Consider the following 19,226-nt stretch of genomic DNA (forward strand, 5'->3'; position numbering starts at 1 on the left):
AAATTATCTAGAACTCTAAAGACAAGCAAACTGCAGTGATATTGTCGTCTCGGCAGTTGTTTCTTGCAAGCAGCATACGGCTATTGTAAAATACAAGACGCTTGCATTAAAAGCAGACTGATTTTTTATTATCAACTTTTATTTATCAAACTTACATTTACAAAATTGACTAAATCGAGGTGCAAAAATCAATTTAATTTCACTTATATTTGTAGTGTTATTTCACGCGAGTACATGTAGAATGTACAGTGGATGTTATGTCGAGTTAGGCCAGTTCCATCTATTAGAATGGCAGATCTTCCAGCTCATGTATAGCCATGCATAATACACCATGTGGATCACCGTCGTCCGTCTTTTCACCGGCCAAGTCAGTTCCTGATAGTGGTCAATTGGACGTCGCCCGAAAGCCGACTCATTCCCCCTACGTGTGCATTAGCTGTCGACAAAAAAAACGAGCGTTGCTGAAACTCTGTCAGATATATTACTTCAAACATTTGAAGGCAGCTTTTTAATCTGTGTTACTATAAAGAACGGCAATTGGTCATTAGATCTTTACTGATTGACAAAACAATTCTATTTTGTCGGATCAGTTGTAGCTAGTCCAAATAGGATCCTCACGCTCTTCCTCTTTGTCATGGCGCTCCATCACTTCGTGGATCCATTCTATATAGTGCGGGACGTGTGAATACACATCTGGGAAACCCCGTTTGGCGCAACCTGAGCCGAACGAAGTTATGCCGGCCAAGTACCAGCGACCGTTGTGCAGACGACACATTAATGGACCACCGCTATCGCCCTGAAAATAACAACAAGAATAACAGCAACAATTGCATAGAAACGTTATGTCCGCATATAAAACCTGCAGCAAGTTTACCCGTTCGCTTCAACAAAATCGATTGCGAAGCATAATAAAGAACTTGATTGAAATTTTAGGGACTTGTTTTTCGACTCACATCGATTATAATGTAAGGGTTTTTGTCGCGACGAACTAGAAAAAAAAAGCTTCAAATAATATAAATATGAGCATCATTGTTTTTATTATAAACAATCGTATGTGATAACCTAACCTAACTCTTTGAACGAATCTTTATATATTTATCTGGACTTTACGTTGCTTCTAAAAAGTAAAGGAACCCCTTTCAAACTTTTGTTCTTTAGGTCAATAAATGGAAGATAAAATGAACCGTAAATCGTTTCTTTCCATGACATAACAACGTAAATATATCTCGTAGAATTATCCAAGTCTATATGATAGATGAATATATGCCTTATGGTGTTGCAGCAAGCATTGCGCATCTATGAGCTCTCGCATCAGAAAATAGCGAAACAGAAGCGCCAGCCAATACTCCACTTATTCACTCCTCTGCTCTACAATGTAGAGTTTCGGCTGCAGCCACCGTTGAGGTTCCCCTACTGGAACTATTAAAAATAATGGGAAAAACAATGGGAATTGATAGCAAGCATGAAGGTTTATTTCCGACTTTATAAATATTTTTGCAGTGTTCAGGTTCCACCAGTCAGTACGAGAACAAGTGTACCTGCAGAAAATTGAAAGCTCCTTAAAACTGAGGGAATGAAACACGCTATACATCAAGCAAGCCTGTTCCAGCTGTTTTGGGCGAACTGCCACATATTGCGACCTTCATCCCCACGCTATTTCAACAGACCAGAACGCATTATGACTATTGTTATTATTATTGTTATAACCCGTATGTGTTTAGAAAACTGAAGGAAAGATAAAAAAAAAAGTTATCGCAATATCCACTCTACGGACTTGTGGAGAACTCAGAGAAAAAAAAAAAGCCAAAAACAAAAAGGTGATACGTTTTTCCGAACAAGACAAATTCAGTACTATAGATCTACCAAACGACCAAAAATTAACTATTTTCATAAAATAGTGAAAGAATTATATTTAACTCACATGGCAGGTTCCTCGACCTCCATCAAGCGTGCCGGCGCAAAGGTGGTACTTTTTTATGGCAATTTTAAACTTTGGCCTGTATACCGCATCGCAAACGCTGTTGTCAAATACCCGAACGAGAACTTCCTGAAGAACGTTGGATGCCTTGGCGTCTGTATGCGTACGTAATTAGTTAAAATCCAGTGCAAAAATCAGCGAAGTTTACGGAACGAAGTAATACGGGACTGGTCACTTGTTTCATATCGATACTTGTAGATGCTTATAAAGCCGAGTCTGTTAAGCGTGTTGAGGCACGTTTTTGATAGGTGAGGTAGGTTTACTCGGCGTTAAAAAATGAAGTCAAAACCGCTTGACATGTAAGCAGTGTTCCACTTAAAATCCATAAATACACAAAACCGAACTATTATGCAATTGTCTATTGTTATAGCTGGCTGATTTATTATAATAGGTTTTTAATGTTACACTTAAGACAAGTAGCACATTGAAGTGCACCTTTCGAGCCTCGGCCGAAGTCATGCATCACGGAACCTCAAGCACGTTCGTCGATTCTCATAATTTCCAGCGAGCTTTAAGCAGCAGTACAAGATTATCAAAAAAAAATCGAAGTAATCAATTGGTTGTTATTAATGTGCAAGTAATGCGCTAACAATAATACTCACTGTAATCAATTTTTCCCCAGCCAGTGGCAATGCAAGTTAAGCCCTGAAAGTCGTCTTCTTCTTCGGGGAGACATAAAGGTCGAATAAAGTTCGTCCAATTAGCGGGCGAAGCCATTCGAACTAGGGCTATATCTTGTTCGTAGCCCTTATACCATGGGTATGGGTAGATGTTCGATACCTGCATATGAAAGTCATTGTAATATACGTCTGCATATAGGTTTGTATGTAGATAGATTTAATTCATAAGGAATAAGTAACAACTTCTTTTTCACTCAGTTACTATGTTACATATTGAGTAAGTCAATGGAAACTAGCCGTTCCTTGCAAGTTGAAGTATCATTAAACCAATTTTATTAAGTGATAGATTATTTCTTATTACGTCAATGTATATACCCTAAAGGTATATGATGCCTCTATCTTCAAATACTGTAATAACTTAATCTTTCAATTGTTTGATAAACAAAGAACGATGACATTTCTATAGTTACTGTAATGAAAAAACTCGATCACGTTTTTTTCCCCACTTCCAATTATTTATTATGGACACGACGCATACAGTTTACGGGCTTCGAATTGAACTGAAGCATTTTAGGTAAATACGAGTAGGCTAGAACAAGAAAACTAAGGATTATATCAATAAGGGTTGTTATCCCGGAGATGGGGCACCGGCAATGGGTCTGTTTCATAAACCCAGGGGCACGTGTCATGTGGTCTAATAGCCGTAAACCATCTGAAACTATATTTAACTAAGGCGGTATTGTACCCAAAAATTCGAAACATTTATCTTGACGAGTAGAAATGGCATTCTACTAGTAAATTCGCATTTATTCCTTAGATTCTTATACCTTAACTGTAACTTCTGTGCCCTCGGTAAGTTTCATTTTGTGGTCTCCGAGGCGGACGGTCCAAAAGGTAGGTTGCGGAAGTGCGAACATCTGGCTACAAGAAGGAAGAAGGCATGTCCTGATTGATGGTTAATTGATCAGCATGAAAGCCGCGACAAGGTCGTGGCAAATGTAAGCTAACGGAGACTGACGAAATTCTTCTCAAATAATTGCCTATCCCAGCTAAAAAAAACCCTGAGCCAAAAATATTTAATTCATTGTCACTGTTACGTTTACGCATTGGACAGGTAGTAATGTAAATTCATTTTCAATTTAATTTCCATAGGAATTGTAATTAATTAATAAATATAGTGAAAAAAACAGGCAAGTTTCTAAATTCTAGTAACGTTACAGTTTACATGTAAAGTTAAAGAAATCAGGTTGAAAATTCATATATCTCGTCCTCAATATAGGCTCACTTAATAATGCAGTGTGCAGCTGTCACGATCCAACGACGATTAACGATAGCTCCCCCGCACCAATGGCCGAGCTTTCCTGCGGAGGGATGACGCAATAAAAGCGACACCTGCCATGGCCAAGCACCGCTTTCCGAATCTCGACCGCCGACAATCCGGAAATCAGGATCCTCTTCTGAAGCTAAAACACTGATGCCGCATCCCGCTGCAATGGAAACGATATTGGTCAAATGGATCAATAAACTACCGCGGGCAAGCTTCCACTTGAAGAGGCGTGCGGCTATCTAAAAGAAACGCCACAGTACATTAGTATCGTTGCCAAGTTACTACAAAATGCGTTTAAAGAATAGTCTGTATATATTTATACACATGGGGCAAAAGCCTCTAGACAGGTATGCATATATCTTGTATGTACTAGAATGTGACAAACGAACCAGGCGGACTTCTAAACTGAATAACTTTTGAACTAGTCAAGCTTGCATAATGACCTAATGATTGTACGTATGTTAGAGATACTTTCATTTATTTTTCATACACTTGTCCCAACGTTCTGGCAGATTCCAGATCTACCACTCGTTGAAGCATGCAAGGCTCCGTAATCGTACGGTCTTAGATCGGCAGAATAAACAGGTTGAAGTTAACGTTTGGCACTGTCATCAAGTAGCCAGGCGGCGTTCTTTTGATTGCCACGCTAATGGTCCGTGAATCTCTTAAGAAGCTCAACATAGCGGGCTGCATTCATTGTTTCGTTTCCAGGGAGTATTTCATAATAGTAGATGCCCCTGATGTCTGGTGCAATTACTACGATTATTTTATGTCCGAACCTCTTCGACACTGCCATCGAACCCGGTTTCTCTTCAGTGAGACGCCGTCTAACGGTAATAATTGAACCATTGCTCGTTTATGGACAACGTGTATTCTGCGCAGGTGTTCTGTTAATTAAAATTCCATCTATTGCGCGTGGATTGCCCCACATGTTTTTTTTTTTTAACTTTATTTAAACTTAACTGGAGTCAATTCACGGGAGACCCATTTTTACTAAGTTCCCGTATTTTCTGTCTTTGATTTATAATTTTGTAATGTTACATATAAAATGTCAGAGGAGCCTTTAGGCTCATCTGCTTTCGTGATATATCTCTTCCATTTCTGCAAGCCGTTTCATCTGATTACGACATTTGATCAGCTCTTCACTGGTCTTCAACACTCCAATCTCCATTTTCAAAACGTTTGCCCCATTCACGTCTCTTCGCGTAGTGTACTCACCAATCGTCGATGAATGTTCGTAGCGCCGTGGCTTCCGATGAATAATAATCTGACTATTGAGCGTTGATTTTCGACATTAAAAGATGTTTTTCTTTCTAAGCTGATTTCTCCTTACTCGCAAATTTCTCGAAGGATGGTGTATTTACTAGCCAAATTTCGTCTGCTAGCGGCGCATAGTTCAAAAGTTGTTCAATTTTAAGGCCGGAATTACTTGTAAGAGCCTAATGTATGCAACACACACCCAGACACGCAAATATGTATATATACATGAAACACTACGTTATGGTCCGCTTCCCTAATGTAGCCACAATCATAGGGTATTGAATGCGCGTTATGACTTACATTGAGGAGACTGTGCTTCAGAATTTGAAGGCTCGTCTTCCGGTTTTAGGTCAGGTGGAACCGGTGCCAGGGTTGTACTCGGACGCTTTTTGACAACTCCCTTAGAGCCGGTTGTAACTGGCGCTGAGGTTGAATTAAATAGTCCGTCAAAAATAGCTGTGTTTGAAGGATGTCTAATTGCCTGTCGAAATGAACTCGTTGTAGGGCTAACAGTATTCGTCGTTGATTTTGGCTCTTGATATATTGATGAGGTCGGCACTTGTTTCGTGATCCAGGTCAAGGGCCGTTTTAAATCACCCGGCTCCTGGATTTTGGTTGCTCTTGGCGAAGAAACGGCAGCATCCAAGTCAACACTATCGTCATCGAGTACCACGACATCGTTGTCATGAACAACCACCTCACCGCTGTTAAGAAGCTGCTCATCTCCCTGCGCGAACAATTCAGACCCAATGTCTACTGTGCTTAGCAGAAAAAGCAACACACATCGGAGCCATCCAATGTTGTGATTTGGCGTCAACATAGCCAACATCTTGCGCCAGCGATTATTGTGGATTAATCACGAAGCTCCTTTAGCGGCGTCACTTTGCAGCATCCGCCGTGTCAGAGTTCAGCCTCGTGGCTGATATCACATGAAAGGAAGACACAAAGCTTCCGCAGGCGCAGCCCCCAGTCGCAGATACATCGGTGTTAGCTGTGTAGCCGGCCGGACGTAAACCGTAATGTAGCACTACTGAAAAAATAGTACCAATGGATAGTAATATCTTCGATTTGCACCCAGCTCGACGATCGATTGTTGATACATGAATTTTCAACGTACGTTCACACAGAAGTGACGCTAGGAAGTCATTTAGTAAATGTAAACATATCATTCTAGTACCGCAGATGGCAAAGTAGTGTTTTCATTATCGAAGGCCTCTCAAAGACATCTCGCTAAAATCGTCTAGAGAGTTAGCCAGCTATTAGCAACTGAAAAGCAATGATTGATTCAAGCAAATTAAATCGAACGGACTCATCATCTCGTATAACACAGTTTTAAGACATCATTTAGCTTCGTGATTTGTTCAGAAACGGTATTTCCAGTCGAACATGCCTAGAAAAGGCTCATTTTAAGTGAAACGTATTGGCTATTGTTCTGCAGTGAATTTCGCTGTCCTATAACAAAAACGAAAAGGAAAATTAAGCGTATATAGTGAGCACCGTAAATGAAGTTGCCAAACTTGAAATATGTACCTTTTTACTAAACGAGTTAACTATATGCCGTAGCTGCACAAGGCGGTTTTCACACTCAATTCATATTGGTTTACTTCAAGTACTACAAAGTAGCATTGAAGATATATACGTCTCTTAATTAAAGTGTGACAATATTTCCTTTCCAAAAACACTGTAGCTGTCGCTTTCATTGATAGCCTTACTATCGCTCCTGAAATAAAACGTGTTTACATAACTAATTGAAATGTTATTTTTGGCGGACTAGGTATTCTCCTACCATACATCAATCCCTCTACTAATATTAAATATTAATGAGAAATTTAATTCTCACTTTTCCGATGGATCCTCTTGTGAATTTCGGGATGCGTGACCTTCGTTACCACTTTCAGACAATCGCAAGAGGTTGCGCCGCGATTAAATAATTAATTTCTTAATATATATATATATATATATATATATATATATATATATGAACGATTCCGGCACCCGCTGTTCTTTTCCAATTTATAAAAAACTTTGCTACTTTTCTATGAATATGTTTTTAATCAACTGATTATTATTAAAACCGGGGAAAAAAATTGAATATGCTTTATCTCTTACCTTTAGCACATTGAAGACATTCAAGAAGTGACAATAGTGGTGTGTCTCCTATATACAGTACTATATTCAGAAAGATCGGGACAATTTAGAGAGTATCTGGACATTTTTTATTTTTTTGTGGCCCAGTACCCCAGTGGTGTAGGGACGCTGACTTTTAGAAAAAAAAAAACATATCAATAGATAATTCATGTTTTACTGAGACATATTGTATCATGTACAAGCTAACTGAAGACGGAGTTATTGGCTTAACATAAGACAGTTCATGTAACTCGGTGAGTCTTGTTCGTAAAGACTTTGAGCAGCGAATTCAAATAGCATGCTGTGTTATAAGCTTACAAAAAAAATAATGTGCTCCTGGGGCACAGTCTAAGAGGTTGCCTAGGTAATATCTTGAAAAACACTTTCTTCATTTTCGCTACGTCCTTAACTCCGGCGTTATTACACATAGAAAAATACTTATGTATATTCCTTACTAGATATCCCGACTCTCACCAAGAAACTCATAAATAGATGATAACCTGCTATACTTATGAAAACAAAACGGTAGTACGCACGAACATTTGTATCATTACCATATATTGGCCTGTTACGTAAGCTAGATCGATGTTATGAATAGCATCATGTTAAAGTCGCAATTCTTGGCTTAGCAACTTTAATTAAAGTCAGATATACTAAAGTAGAACAGACCTGTTTTACGCCGTTAATTCTTTATGGCGAATGGCCTTATCTTGTGGGATTATTTGTTCCGGTTGTTTCGCGTCCTAAAAGCTTATGTTTAGATCATAGAATTGTAAATGATGATTGACTCAACAATCATCGGTTACTTGAATAGTTAATTGACTAAAGAGATATCACTTTTATGAGGGGTTATTAAAGTATACAAAAATATTGAAAAAATCCTTGGGGGTCACACCAAGACGAAACGACAGATCAACACATCAAGTTCGATACGGTAACAGCGCAGCGTCAATCGATGTAAATCTATTCGTATTATTGCATTGAAATAAAATAGTCACATCTCTCTCTTTACACTAGACAATAGGCGGGATAATATCCCCCCTCCGGCCGGATTCACTAAATAAGAACTACTATATTTTCCTATGACGATAAGGTAGTACGTTATGCATCTCTCATCATTATTCACGATGTTCTCCCATCTTTCCACCGAATGATGTACGGCGTCCCGCCAGAAGGACCCGGGTTTCGTCCGGAACAACTTATGTGTGGCCTCGCATAGTCATGGACCAGGATAAGCTCACCCCGTCCATCAGATACCTTTTCTCGAAAACCCTAATTGAGCCAATGCAATTGGACCAAATAAACATGCCTATTAACTATCCGGTTCCTAAGAAGCAGTTTACAGTGAATCCCTGTTGCAGTTTTACAAAAAGCAATGCATAACCTTTTTTGGATGACATTTTTATTAGACTTCCGATATTAGTTTTTCCTGGAGCCACCTACTTTAATCTGTGGTTTGTGCTGGTACTGTTGCCGGGCGCAGGTGATTCTGTGCAAAAATCGGTCTTAAAGTCGCGTGGCACCATGTTGAGATGAAACCTTAGGCTGTAATATCTGATTGAATTCGGAGAGATTCTGAGGCATCCAAGTTCTAAGTTTCAGTGTGCACCTAACTAATTGAAGGTGGTTATTATCGGTCGTGTGCTTGCAGTTCATCTTTACGGTTAATTCCCGAGTTGTTTGTTGGCCGTCTTCTTTCATTCAAATGGTCGTCATGACAGTGAAACGGTTGCCTAGAGTGAGGAGCGTCTCTTCGGTTCCGGACACCGTTTTTGGGCTTATTAAACCTTTTTTGAGCAGTCTTTTCAAGAATAGCGCCGTTATAGTATTCAAGGAAAATGTACTGGATTGTTTCGACAGCGCTTTGGCCTCAACCAAACAAATAATACAGAAAATGTCGAAAACCTGCTTCTTTGAATCTCTGTCGATGTACTGTCGTGTTCGAGCAGTATATCGAAAGTAAACAACAGGTAAGGAAAGGCGATGAAAAGCTTTAGAAAATAATTGATAGCCTATTAGCTAGACTAATGGCTCGAAAAGGTCGCTTTTTACTACAAGCTACGAACACTCAGGCTATGCGTTAATGCAGCTGTTTTTTTGGTTTATGTCTAAGTTATTGCAGACTTGTACTGTTAGGCAAGTAAGTATAATGTGCTATGTCATACGTAACACGAACGTAGTGCGTAACTAGTAAAGGTATCTAAAATTCTATGCAAATACTTACCAAATGTTGTAAATTGTGTTGAATTATTAGGTCATGAGAGGGAGAGAGGAAAAGGAAAGGGGGTCTTACATAGGGTAAGGTTGTCATAGTATATAGACTCCTATGGTTTACATATTAAACCGCCCTGTTCGACATACGCTCCTTCACGCTCAGACAAGCAGTAGTTCTTATTCTTGCACAAACAGGTTAAAAGTCGAAGAGGAATCTAATTGATGCACGCTTAGAAAGTAGAGAGAAACTTACCCTTAGTCCAACGTCGTATCTGCTTAATCCCAAGGTTCAGGCTACAGGTGCAGCACTGTCGTTAGGACTGTGACGGTGAACGTTGCTATTTGCGGTACCGTTGAAGAAACTCAACAACTTCACACCATTTTCTTCCTTTAAGCTGACACGTTTGCAACAGACAAGCATTAATGTTGAGAAGGTCACACTGAATTCGATTCAATCCACTATGTGATTCTATTGACGGCTAATCATACTGTACTATAATATAATCAGCCTTTCCGACGTACTCCTTCATGCACTACAATTGTTGGTATTAATAACACCTGTGTCCACAAATAAAGTCAGCTGCTTTCAGCTGCTTCAGGGAACACATTATAGTGACAAAATGCCTTACGTTTACAAACACCCTCTGCTATAGAAAACCTATCGAACTGACAATCAACTACAATTTTATCATTTTGGTTGGTCATCGAAATCGCCCTTCGGGACCCCGGTCTGCTCTACTGCTCATTGGCGCGTATTTACTACCAACAAATATCGCGCACTTGGGATGCTTGCTGGTATTTCACAGATAGACACTGGGCGATGAATATACGCAGATGGATCGGGAATGGCAGTCGTTACATCATCTTCTTCTGAGTCTCGTCTCAGATCTTTCAGCGATTGTCTCCGATTTCACGCTTGTCACACCTGTCACCTGAGACATTTATTATTGATGATGGCGATGATCTACAACCACGCTCGCATGACGGCCTCCCGGCTTGCCTGCCGATCGGTTTGTCTAATTCCTGATGTCGTCCGGTGCGCTCCTTTGCGTCTGATTCATCCTGATGCGAGTCTGGCCCTGCTCTGCTGCGGCTAGCGCATTCATAACAAGAACAAAGTTCAAACGAGGGTTGAAGTCGAGAAAATCTTACTTCTGTCGCGGTAAAAAGGCGACGTAGGGGCGGAAAGGACCCGTATAATTGTCTTTACTCTCGCCTGCTGTCCTCCTTGCCCACCCGCGAGCCGTTGCTGCCGCCAGTGATAATGACGATGATGACGATGACGGCGAAGACGATGATGGCGAAATCCGCATGTCGTAACACGATTTTGCCTTCAGCTAAAGTTCTATGAGAACCATTTGTACGGGCGGCAATTGTTACACATGATTCGTTTATAATCACTTATGATTCGCCGTGATGAGAGGAACTGCAGTCCTATAACAAGACCTGAAAAGTAAATAAAACTCTTATAAGGGCTCATATGTACATCTTCATCCGAATAGAAGAATAGGCACTAATAGTTATAGAGCCCAACAATGACTCTTTACATGGTTGGTTTGCTTCTTCAGACATTTTTTGGTCACAAGTTGTCGACTCGAGAGCATCTCATGCTCTGATGCATGACTGAAGCACCTGACGATAATGGATAGAAGTGACCCTTAGTTCCGATAACTTAACCTTCAGTAGCTTAAAAGGAGATCTCAAGCGTTATTATAGAAACGTGCTTGTAGTACAGGAATTTCGCAGAATAATCAACCTTGCAGGCACTGTTTGTTCTGTAAAGAGTACGAGTTAGCCCTATTTGGGGTCGCCAAATTTGCAATGACACCTGGAAATCGACTTTGAAATATTTCATATGAGCCAATAAATTCAACAGAAAGACGATGCAGCGCTACAATAAATTCTTTGATGATATCCGTCAATAACAAGCAGTTCCGTATGTGGTCTCGTAGAAATCAAGATGACATTTTAGAGCAATTTTTCTACTTAGGCTGAAATAATTCTATAATATTATTATTATTGCAAATCTTGAAATTATAATGCCAAAAATATATACTCGTGTTTTACTTGCTTCTACGGGATCGTGATTCACCCTTTTTCAGTATCAATTTTCGTAGCAATTTCGTATATCTGTGTTATCCTCCTGAAGCTTCACAAAACAAGCGTTCCGATGTCAACACGCTATACCGATATCAATCACCCTTTTGTTATTTATATTACAACATTTTGTATGTTTGAGCTTCTGCATTTTCCGCGGTAAACTCTGCAAGTTTGTTTCGATACGATTTCTAAATTGTTCCATGATGGTAGCCTAATAACGATCGTGAGCTGTTTAGTTCTGTCAGAGAAAGAATTGCTTAAACAAGCGAGAGTATTGTCTTTTGTTATTCACCGCTACTTGTTGCATAACTAAAGATCGGATCCCGAAGAATCGAGTGGGTGTCATTCGCACCTCGAAGACACTCAGCCACCGAAGACGATCGATAATATGTTTATTAGTCATTGATCTTCAAACAATAGCATTCGGTCGACCTTGACCATCAGACAGAGCGTCAGACAGGGGGTGAACCCGATAATTTACATTTTAAGTTATTTGCACTTAGAGATATACAGCTGCTAGTTTTATCCCTCTAAAATAGAGGTGGGGCTTAAATGAAATAAATGTCTGCCGCATAACAGTATTTATCTTTGCTAATCAACGAACACAAATAAATGATGAATTTCTTTTCGCTTTCAGCATTGGAGTCTATATAATATAATTAGTTAGGGCATTATAATATAATCTGATTAAATGCATAGACATACCGACTAGGCTGTTCATTTTGTACAGTTTCATGTCGATTACAGAAAAAATAGTTTCTAAGTATTTTTTGCTTGCGAAACGTTTGCTAACTATGCGTATAGAGAAATCGGTCATTTGTTGCCAAACCATTGAGTTCCAATATTGAAAACCTCCTACCCCTTTTTCTATTTTTACCTTTAAACAAAAACAAATTTCAGTACTTCCGAACCCAAAATCTGTACTTAAGTCCAGCAGCAGCTGGGTCGATCCGTGCAATTTAGATTGGCTCCAGGTTTCTTTGTTTTATTATTGCAATCAAATCGTCTTTACGATCCATTTGCGGGGCCGATTCAGTTTTTAAGTTTATCAATGAGGTCGCACGACTTCATAGGGCAACGTGAATGTGTGACCTGAAGGCTGAAAACGAAAGAGCCCATGCTCTAGCAATTTTTTCTGGACTATGCGTCGGCTGCATGTCAACGCTATCTATTCACTAGTATTGAACCTGTGCATTCATTGCCCATTACCTAAATATTAAAATATTTATGACTAAGAATCCTTAATTAAAATGATTCTTAACTCAATAAAGTTGAACGTCTCCGTTCCCCTAAAATACGTGCCTATATTACGTAGGATAATGCAGAACATGCTGTATTAATGCAGTATAGATAACATGAACATAATTTATTCTGAAAAAATGTATACACGCTGACACAGTTGATAGTTTTCATTTTGGACTGAAATGGAGCTCAACCGTATTAATAAACATTTAAACTTGTCATTTTTTTGATTTTATCACTCACTGCGCGCTGAATATCGGCTATCGTTAAGCCAGGTCAGTTCGACCCAATCTTGAAACGCCCGACATTGTCCAAGCACTTGAATGGTTGATGGTTGGTCACCCTCAAAGTCGGGATAGGATGTAAACGGGTTTAATTTTTTTTCTACAAACATTAACAGCTGTCGTATAGTACTGAATAGGTCAAACGTCTCTGTGTAGCTTCGACAGTAAGATAAATGTTTTTTTTGCTGGATCATTCCACCTTAACGAGAGGCAACTCTATTTAGTAACTCACTAATTAACAGTGTATGTACCTGTAAGGTATATTAACTGTATTTTGTCGAAGCTCATATTATAGCTCCGTTTTTCGGTTAGTAACTACGAAGATGCTACACTAGGACTCTGAATCTGCATACGAACTCGCATGTTGCAACCACACTGGAAAACCCTTTTCAGGTGTTGTGAAGGAACCTCTGAGCCTTCCATGGGAAGTGAAGTTCTTTAATGAATCTCGTTTCGCACTCTGCTCAACCTGAATGAACTATCCATTTCCTGCTATCGTACTCCAGTATGCAGCGAGAAGGCGCATGAACTTGAAATTATATATATGCAACAAAATATAACTATCCTCAAAGTTACTTTATAATAAGATGTTATAACAATGATACGTCGCAGAAATTATGCGTAGTCAATGGTAAAGGGACTAGTCGATAGTCCATAACTGATTCGTTAATGTTATTGATATGAAACTTCCGTTTCCAACCATTACGTTTCCATATCACTATATATAGCAATATGCATAACCAGTTGAGTATTTACCATACGACGCTTGCTTTGTGAAGCATTTAACACGCATGGTGCAGTGAATGATTCGACAAGGTTTATTTGCAGGGGCTGATAAGTTTGCAGCGGACAAAAACCGAGGTTCAACGAAACGCGATACTCGCAGTAACGTGTCGCTGGTGGCTTAAGTGCTACATTTCTCAATTTCAAGATCAACTCTAAAGAATATATGCTCAAATATAACAAAGTACAAAGCGTATATGCATTGAAAAATTGCTACTTCCAGCGAAGTTTCTAAGCAAAACTCCGACCATAGCAGAGACATCTGGCCGGGGGACCTCGCATGCTGCCCGCTGTGCGATCTGAAATCTCCTCTGCTCAACTTCTATACGAAAACGGTCTTCTAGAGAATGTCGAGCGAAGTCACTATCTCATCTCAAGCGAGATACGACTCTGTGGATTAAATTATCGCCACATGATTTGCGCTTAGAGGATGATGGCTGTTAGTCCATAGACACAACAGCGGCTACTCTAGTAGAGAAAGGTCTGCCCAACCAGCTCGAAAAATCCCGGAAGCCCTTATGAGAGACCTGGTTCTATCAAGAGATAGTTAAGGGTTTTTGGTCGTTTCGCTGATTCTCTTATTCATAATTATTTCTGCTTGACTAAAAACCAAGTATATTAAATTCCACTAACCATCTAGGTTTAGTTAAGTTTGCAGAAAATATTAGTCTTGAGCGCTGTTTGCTATTTTTCATCACCACCATTCGAGCACAACGTATTCATGAGGTCGCAAATTTTAAAAACATATCCCGAACGCAGTTAATTGGCGTAACACTCGATAACTTCTAAAGAATTTCGTTGACAGTAGTGTGCGGCAATTTTGAGCATTAATGTAAAAGGTGACGGTCTGTTTCTGAGCTAGGAGTAACGTTTTTTTAAGAAATGTTTAAAAAACTCCCTTTTGCCTGTTCGTAAAATCAAATTTACTCAAAGGCACGTACACGGTCCGAACAATTAGAGAAAAGTTTCGATTCCCGTTGTGCCCAGCCTAAATCCACCTACAGTTCACCTTCGCACGGACGACGAGAAACCAAACAGTTATCCATACCTTTCCAAATCTAACACGTAAACAGAGCCAGAGCCTTCGGAGAAGTTTCTCACTGCTGCTACCTATCTACCTGCGTACCAGTGCCCCGATTCCTAATCGAAGAAATCAAACTGTTGAAGGAACAAATGTAACCTAAGGTTAGGAACTCGACCAAGCGAACATAACGGAACTATACCTGCGAGTGCCGCTATCAGTGTATATATATGATCGAAAACAAAAACGACATCTCAGGTTAATACTAGGTCAGGGTGGAAAGATGCTGTAAACATTGCGCTGCTGTCGAACATAACATCTTCCATTTGGGTTGAATGTCGACCACTTTAAGGTACTTGGCCCTTTCCTGTCGACATAAGGCCTGCCTGGTTAACGTTGAGGGCGAGCCTTAGTAAAGAACGCTAATAAGTCAATCAGAACATGTCAGTTTGGACGATTTGTTGGCATTATTGAAATGTATATAAGTGATCTATGTTGCGAAAGCATCGTTGTAGATTAGCAAATACATATTAATATTCGACATCTGATTGTCCCTTTTGCATCTGACTAAGCTTTTACCTGGTCATTTCCATTTGAACTATAGCGTCAAACCGACTCTTAGCCGTAAGCCCACTGCAAAAAACTGTAAGCCCGTTTTCAGCCGTTCCCGCCTCCTAAAACGTAGTGCACGAGCACAGTAAATGATTGTGTTACGGATCAGGAATCAAAACGCGATCGTATAGTGATTACGTTTTATTAGTACCTGTTATAATTATTATAGGGAATACTGCGCAGTATTGGTTTAACGAATGGCTAAGTGATTAGTCATTTTTTTAAAATTCTTCTCTCAATACGTTCGAATACATGCGACATATGTAGTGCTATATCTAAATTAAACCATTGAAATCTTCGTAATCAGTTCCTTACCTCAATTTACTCTTTTTCTTCTTCTATTATTCTTATATTACCTTATTGTCTTGACAAACTACTTTCTTATAACTAGTTAGTTTCGGCCGTTTCGAGATGTTCATAATATCAGAACGTCAGATGTGCGTCATGATTTGTTTGGCGCTGACCCCGTCTAAAAGTGATCTCAGAAACAATTAATAGCACATTAGTACGTTGTCTTTATAAATAGACGTATACCAATGCATGACTAGATCTTTAAATTGTTACGCAGCATGTATCCTAGATATTATTAAGTGCGTGGCGGATACGTTTGCCTATTATATATGTGCAGACGATGCAACAAGCCTTAGCTAATAAATTATTTTCGACCACTCAGGAAAAATACCAGAGCAAGTCAAGTTTTCTAAATGACACGAGGGTATGAATATCTGTTAATCATATTCCTTCTATCAGGACCTACATCTTCATGGCGCTTACATTCCATACGAATGACTTTCGTTCTTTCCGCAAAAGCTTTGCTAGCAGAGACAGCACTGCTTAAGTACTACTAATGTTAAAACAAGCCTGGAAAAAAACAGAAGAATGACGCTTTTTAGCAGTGTATCTTTTTTCTTGAATACGGCCGACACGTTCTCTACCAATATACAATACGACTACGAAGCGCGGCTCAACGTAATCTGGCATCTCGGTATTTTTTCAATCGGCCCTTCTCGCCCGCCGGGTTCGCCTCCTCAATTTTCCACTTTCTTCGAAGCCACCACTCGGGGCGGACTCCTCATAGTAGAAGTTCTGCGAAGGTAATCGCGACTTCATAGAACCCCCAGATGACGGATTGTTCTGGTAGTTCCCGTTGACTCGATCGTCGTTGCGGTAGTTTTGGCGGGAATTTCTTTCGCAGGTCGCATTGCGCTCATCAGTCCTTTCGACAACGGTCGTCGCTGTCTTGAAAAGATCTTCAGGCGTAATGGATTTCCACTGTTGGTAGTCGCTTGGTGAGGGTTCTTGGCCGATTTCACCAAAATCATTCCCTCGACCTTTTGTGATCAGCTCCTGAAGAATTTGTAGGTTGTTTTGTAACAGAGAACCATCGCTGCTGTTCTCCTCTGGCGTTCGTTCCGTAACAAATTGACCATAGATAACGTCGTCAAAGCACTGAAGTTTAGCTCCAGGTTCGATCTCTGTCGCATGGTCGAGAAACTGAAATCTTTCCTGATTCCGGTATATTTCATCGATTGTATTCGCTGAAGGGTAAGGCGGATGATGTCGCTCTGCTTCGTTCTGATAAACTACTTTCTGCCTACCACTAGCCAATCTCTCGTCGTCGTCGTCGTCCGGAGGAGGCGTTCCGCATAGACACTCGGGGTGTTTCACATAAACTGATTTATTTACTGTAACCTTCTTTTTCTTCTGTTTTTTTTTATCTGGTGGCGTTTCCTGACAGAACACCTCTTTGACTTCGGCATCATTTTCGTCCTCTTGGTCTGCTTGGTAAAGCCTGTCATCACTGAATGATTTACTAACTTGTTCAATACCTTCCACGTTGTGCACAGTCTCCTTTCCCGCAGTGACGTCCCGATCTTCACGATCATGTTGCTTCTGTTGCTGGTTACGGTTTTCTTCGCCAGATTCGGCAACGTGACCAGCTTCATCAGCATCGCCGTCATCCACAACGTATTCTTCCTTCACGGCGTCCACATTTCGCGCTGTGTTTGTCGTATGCTGCGGTTGCTTCACTCGTTCTTCTCGACCTCCATCATCATCATTATCGTCATCATAATTTTTGCCGTACTCTTCACCATCATAAATATCTCCTCCATCGTCAACGTCATCGATAGACTGAGATGCATCTTCATCGTTTTTGCCTTCTTGCTCATAATTCTGTTCTCCGGACTGATTTTCGATCTCCCTCTCACTTTCATCGCTGTCTTGTTCGGATGGGGCCTCTGAAGGTGCATATTCCTCCTCTTCTTGCCTTTCTACGTCCACTTCTTCATCATCCTCATCGTCAGCTTCAAGGTTGTCATTTTGCGATGTCGCATCACCCCGGACATACTCATTGGCTTCGTTTGACTCTGCTTCGGAATGCTCCACAGCCTCCTCGCCTCCGGCTTCTTCTTTGTCAGAAATTTCGACATCGTCTTCTAGCTCGGCCGTCAGTACCCCTTCCCGCTCATCAATGTCATCAACCTATGTGGGGGTTTGGGCAAATGATTCGTTAGACTAGGCCCAATAGCCATCACAGATTGCCATGATTAATAGAGGCGAAAAACATTAGGGATTTTTCGTTTATGTGCTCTCTTTTTTAAACTAATCAAAAATATGTTCAACTCTGTAATTCGTAGTGGAAATGCCCACATTAGTGCCCGATCCTATTGGGGATCCCAATTTACATATACATACATATATCTATATTTACTTAGTAGGTCTAAAAACAAAAGATTATACAGTGTAATCAGTCAGTATTGACTTACAGCCATGTTTTGTAATTTTTTCGTAATTAATGCACAACTCTTAGAAATAATCTATAATTCCACGTCGCCTAGCAAACACGCTGCCGTATAAAGTCTCGCATATACTGCGAGAACATACGGCTATGCTATGAACAGTAGGTAAGTAAAAACTGATTTTAGACCAACCTTATTCTCGCCACTGGTCGTTTTCTTTTGCTCCTCAAGTTGTTTTGTCAGTTCTATTGCTTGCTTCTTGTATTCATGCATCTCGTTGACGACCACATTCAGAGCGTCCAGCATCTTGTCCTTACCATACATTTTCAGCACGATTTTAGTATTATTCTCGAACGCTAAATAAAAAACGGCAGTTAATATCTTTCTATCATCTATATGTCGAATAATACTAACATGGTCTATAGATGCATATACTTAATTGGGTGAGGCCGTACGCTTTCAGTTTCAGCTTGCGTGCAATGCGAACTAGATACTTCCTTTTATAGTCATTATACGCAATGCACATTTCACGCCATGAATTCCACTATAACACGACCATGTTATCCTTTTAGTAGCTGTGATGTTGATTCCTACCATTTCTAGGATCCTTTCTGTTCCTTTTCGGAGGCTCAAAGTTGTTGTTTTGGCCTTTGGCCACTTCGAGGCCCCCACGCCTTGCAGCCATTGCCTGTTGAGCTAGCTGCGACCGTTCATTGTAAGCTAGTCTATAACAGTGAGAAAGAGGGAGTGGATCAGAAATTTATTTTTGTCACCTGAAGTAGTCTTTAACTAGACATAAGATAATGGCTATACATAGAACTGCGGACAACGACACTACGGTATACGGTAACAAATTAAATAACTTCTATGAATGTTATATGAAGATTAAATTTCTTGCTAATAAACCTTTATATATA

General features: G+C 40.1%; 2 protein-coding genes across 5 annotated transcripts in view; both read right to left on the bottom strand.

The window, feature by feature from the left end:
* Positions 1-118: 118 nt before the first annotated feature.
* On the bottom strand, positions 119-15,558 carry LOC111253818 (chymotrypsin-like elastase family member 2A). 2 transcript variants are annotated; one of them, XM_022813896.2, is made up of 8 exons: positions 9,780-15,558; positions 5,486-6,215; positions 3,884-4,085; positions 3,426-3,519; positions 2,581-2,758; positions 1,922-2,073; positions 619-796; positions 119-436 (listed from the first exon to the last, which is right to left on the bottom strand). In XM_022813896.2, the coding sequence occupies exons 2-8, from the start codon at positions 6,012-6,014 to the stop codon at positions 369-371; spliced, it is 1,401 nt and encodes a 466-aa protein (XP_022669631.1). In that variant the 5' UTR covers positions 6,015-6,215; positions 9,780-15,558; the 3' UTR covers positions 119-368. The 2 variants fall into 2 exon arrangements, with proteins under 2 accessions (XP_022669631.1, XP_022669602.1); XM_022813867.2 differs by having other exon boundaries at positions 3,426-3,543.
* A 136-nt stretch (positions 15,559-15,694) lies between these two features.
* Positions 15,695-19,226, bottom strand: part of LOC111255531 (uncharacterized) — a 6,160-nt gene continuing 2,628 nt past the window's right edge. For all 3 annotated transcript variants that reach the window (XM_022817594.2, XM_022817592.2, XM_086976337.1), the window contains exons 4-6: positions 18,904-19,034; positions 18,502-18,665; positions 15,695-18,052 (exon numbers count right to left, since the gene is read on the bottom strand). In XM_022817594.2, the coding sequence (XP_022673329.1) occupies positions 16,562-18,052; positions 18,502-18,665; positions 18,904-19,034 (1,786 nt within the window). In that variant the 3' untranslated portion in view covers positions 15,695-16,561. The remainder of the gene's footprint in view (positions 18,053-18,501; positions 18,666-18,903; positions 19,035-19,226) is intronic.

This window comes from Varroa destructor, unplaced genomic scaffold (genome assembly GCF_002443255.2).
Source record: "Varroa destructor unplaced genomic scaffold, Vdes_3.0 BEIS01000001.1, whole genome shotgun sequence".
Lineage (NCBI taxonomy): Eukaryota > Metazoa > Arthropoda > Arachnida > Mesostigmata > Varroidae > Varroa > Varroa destructor.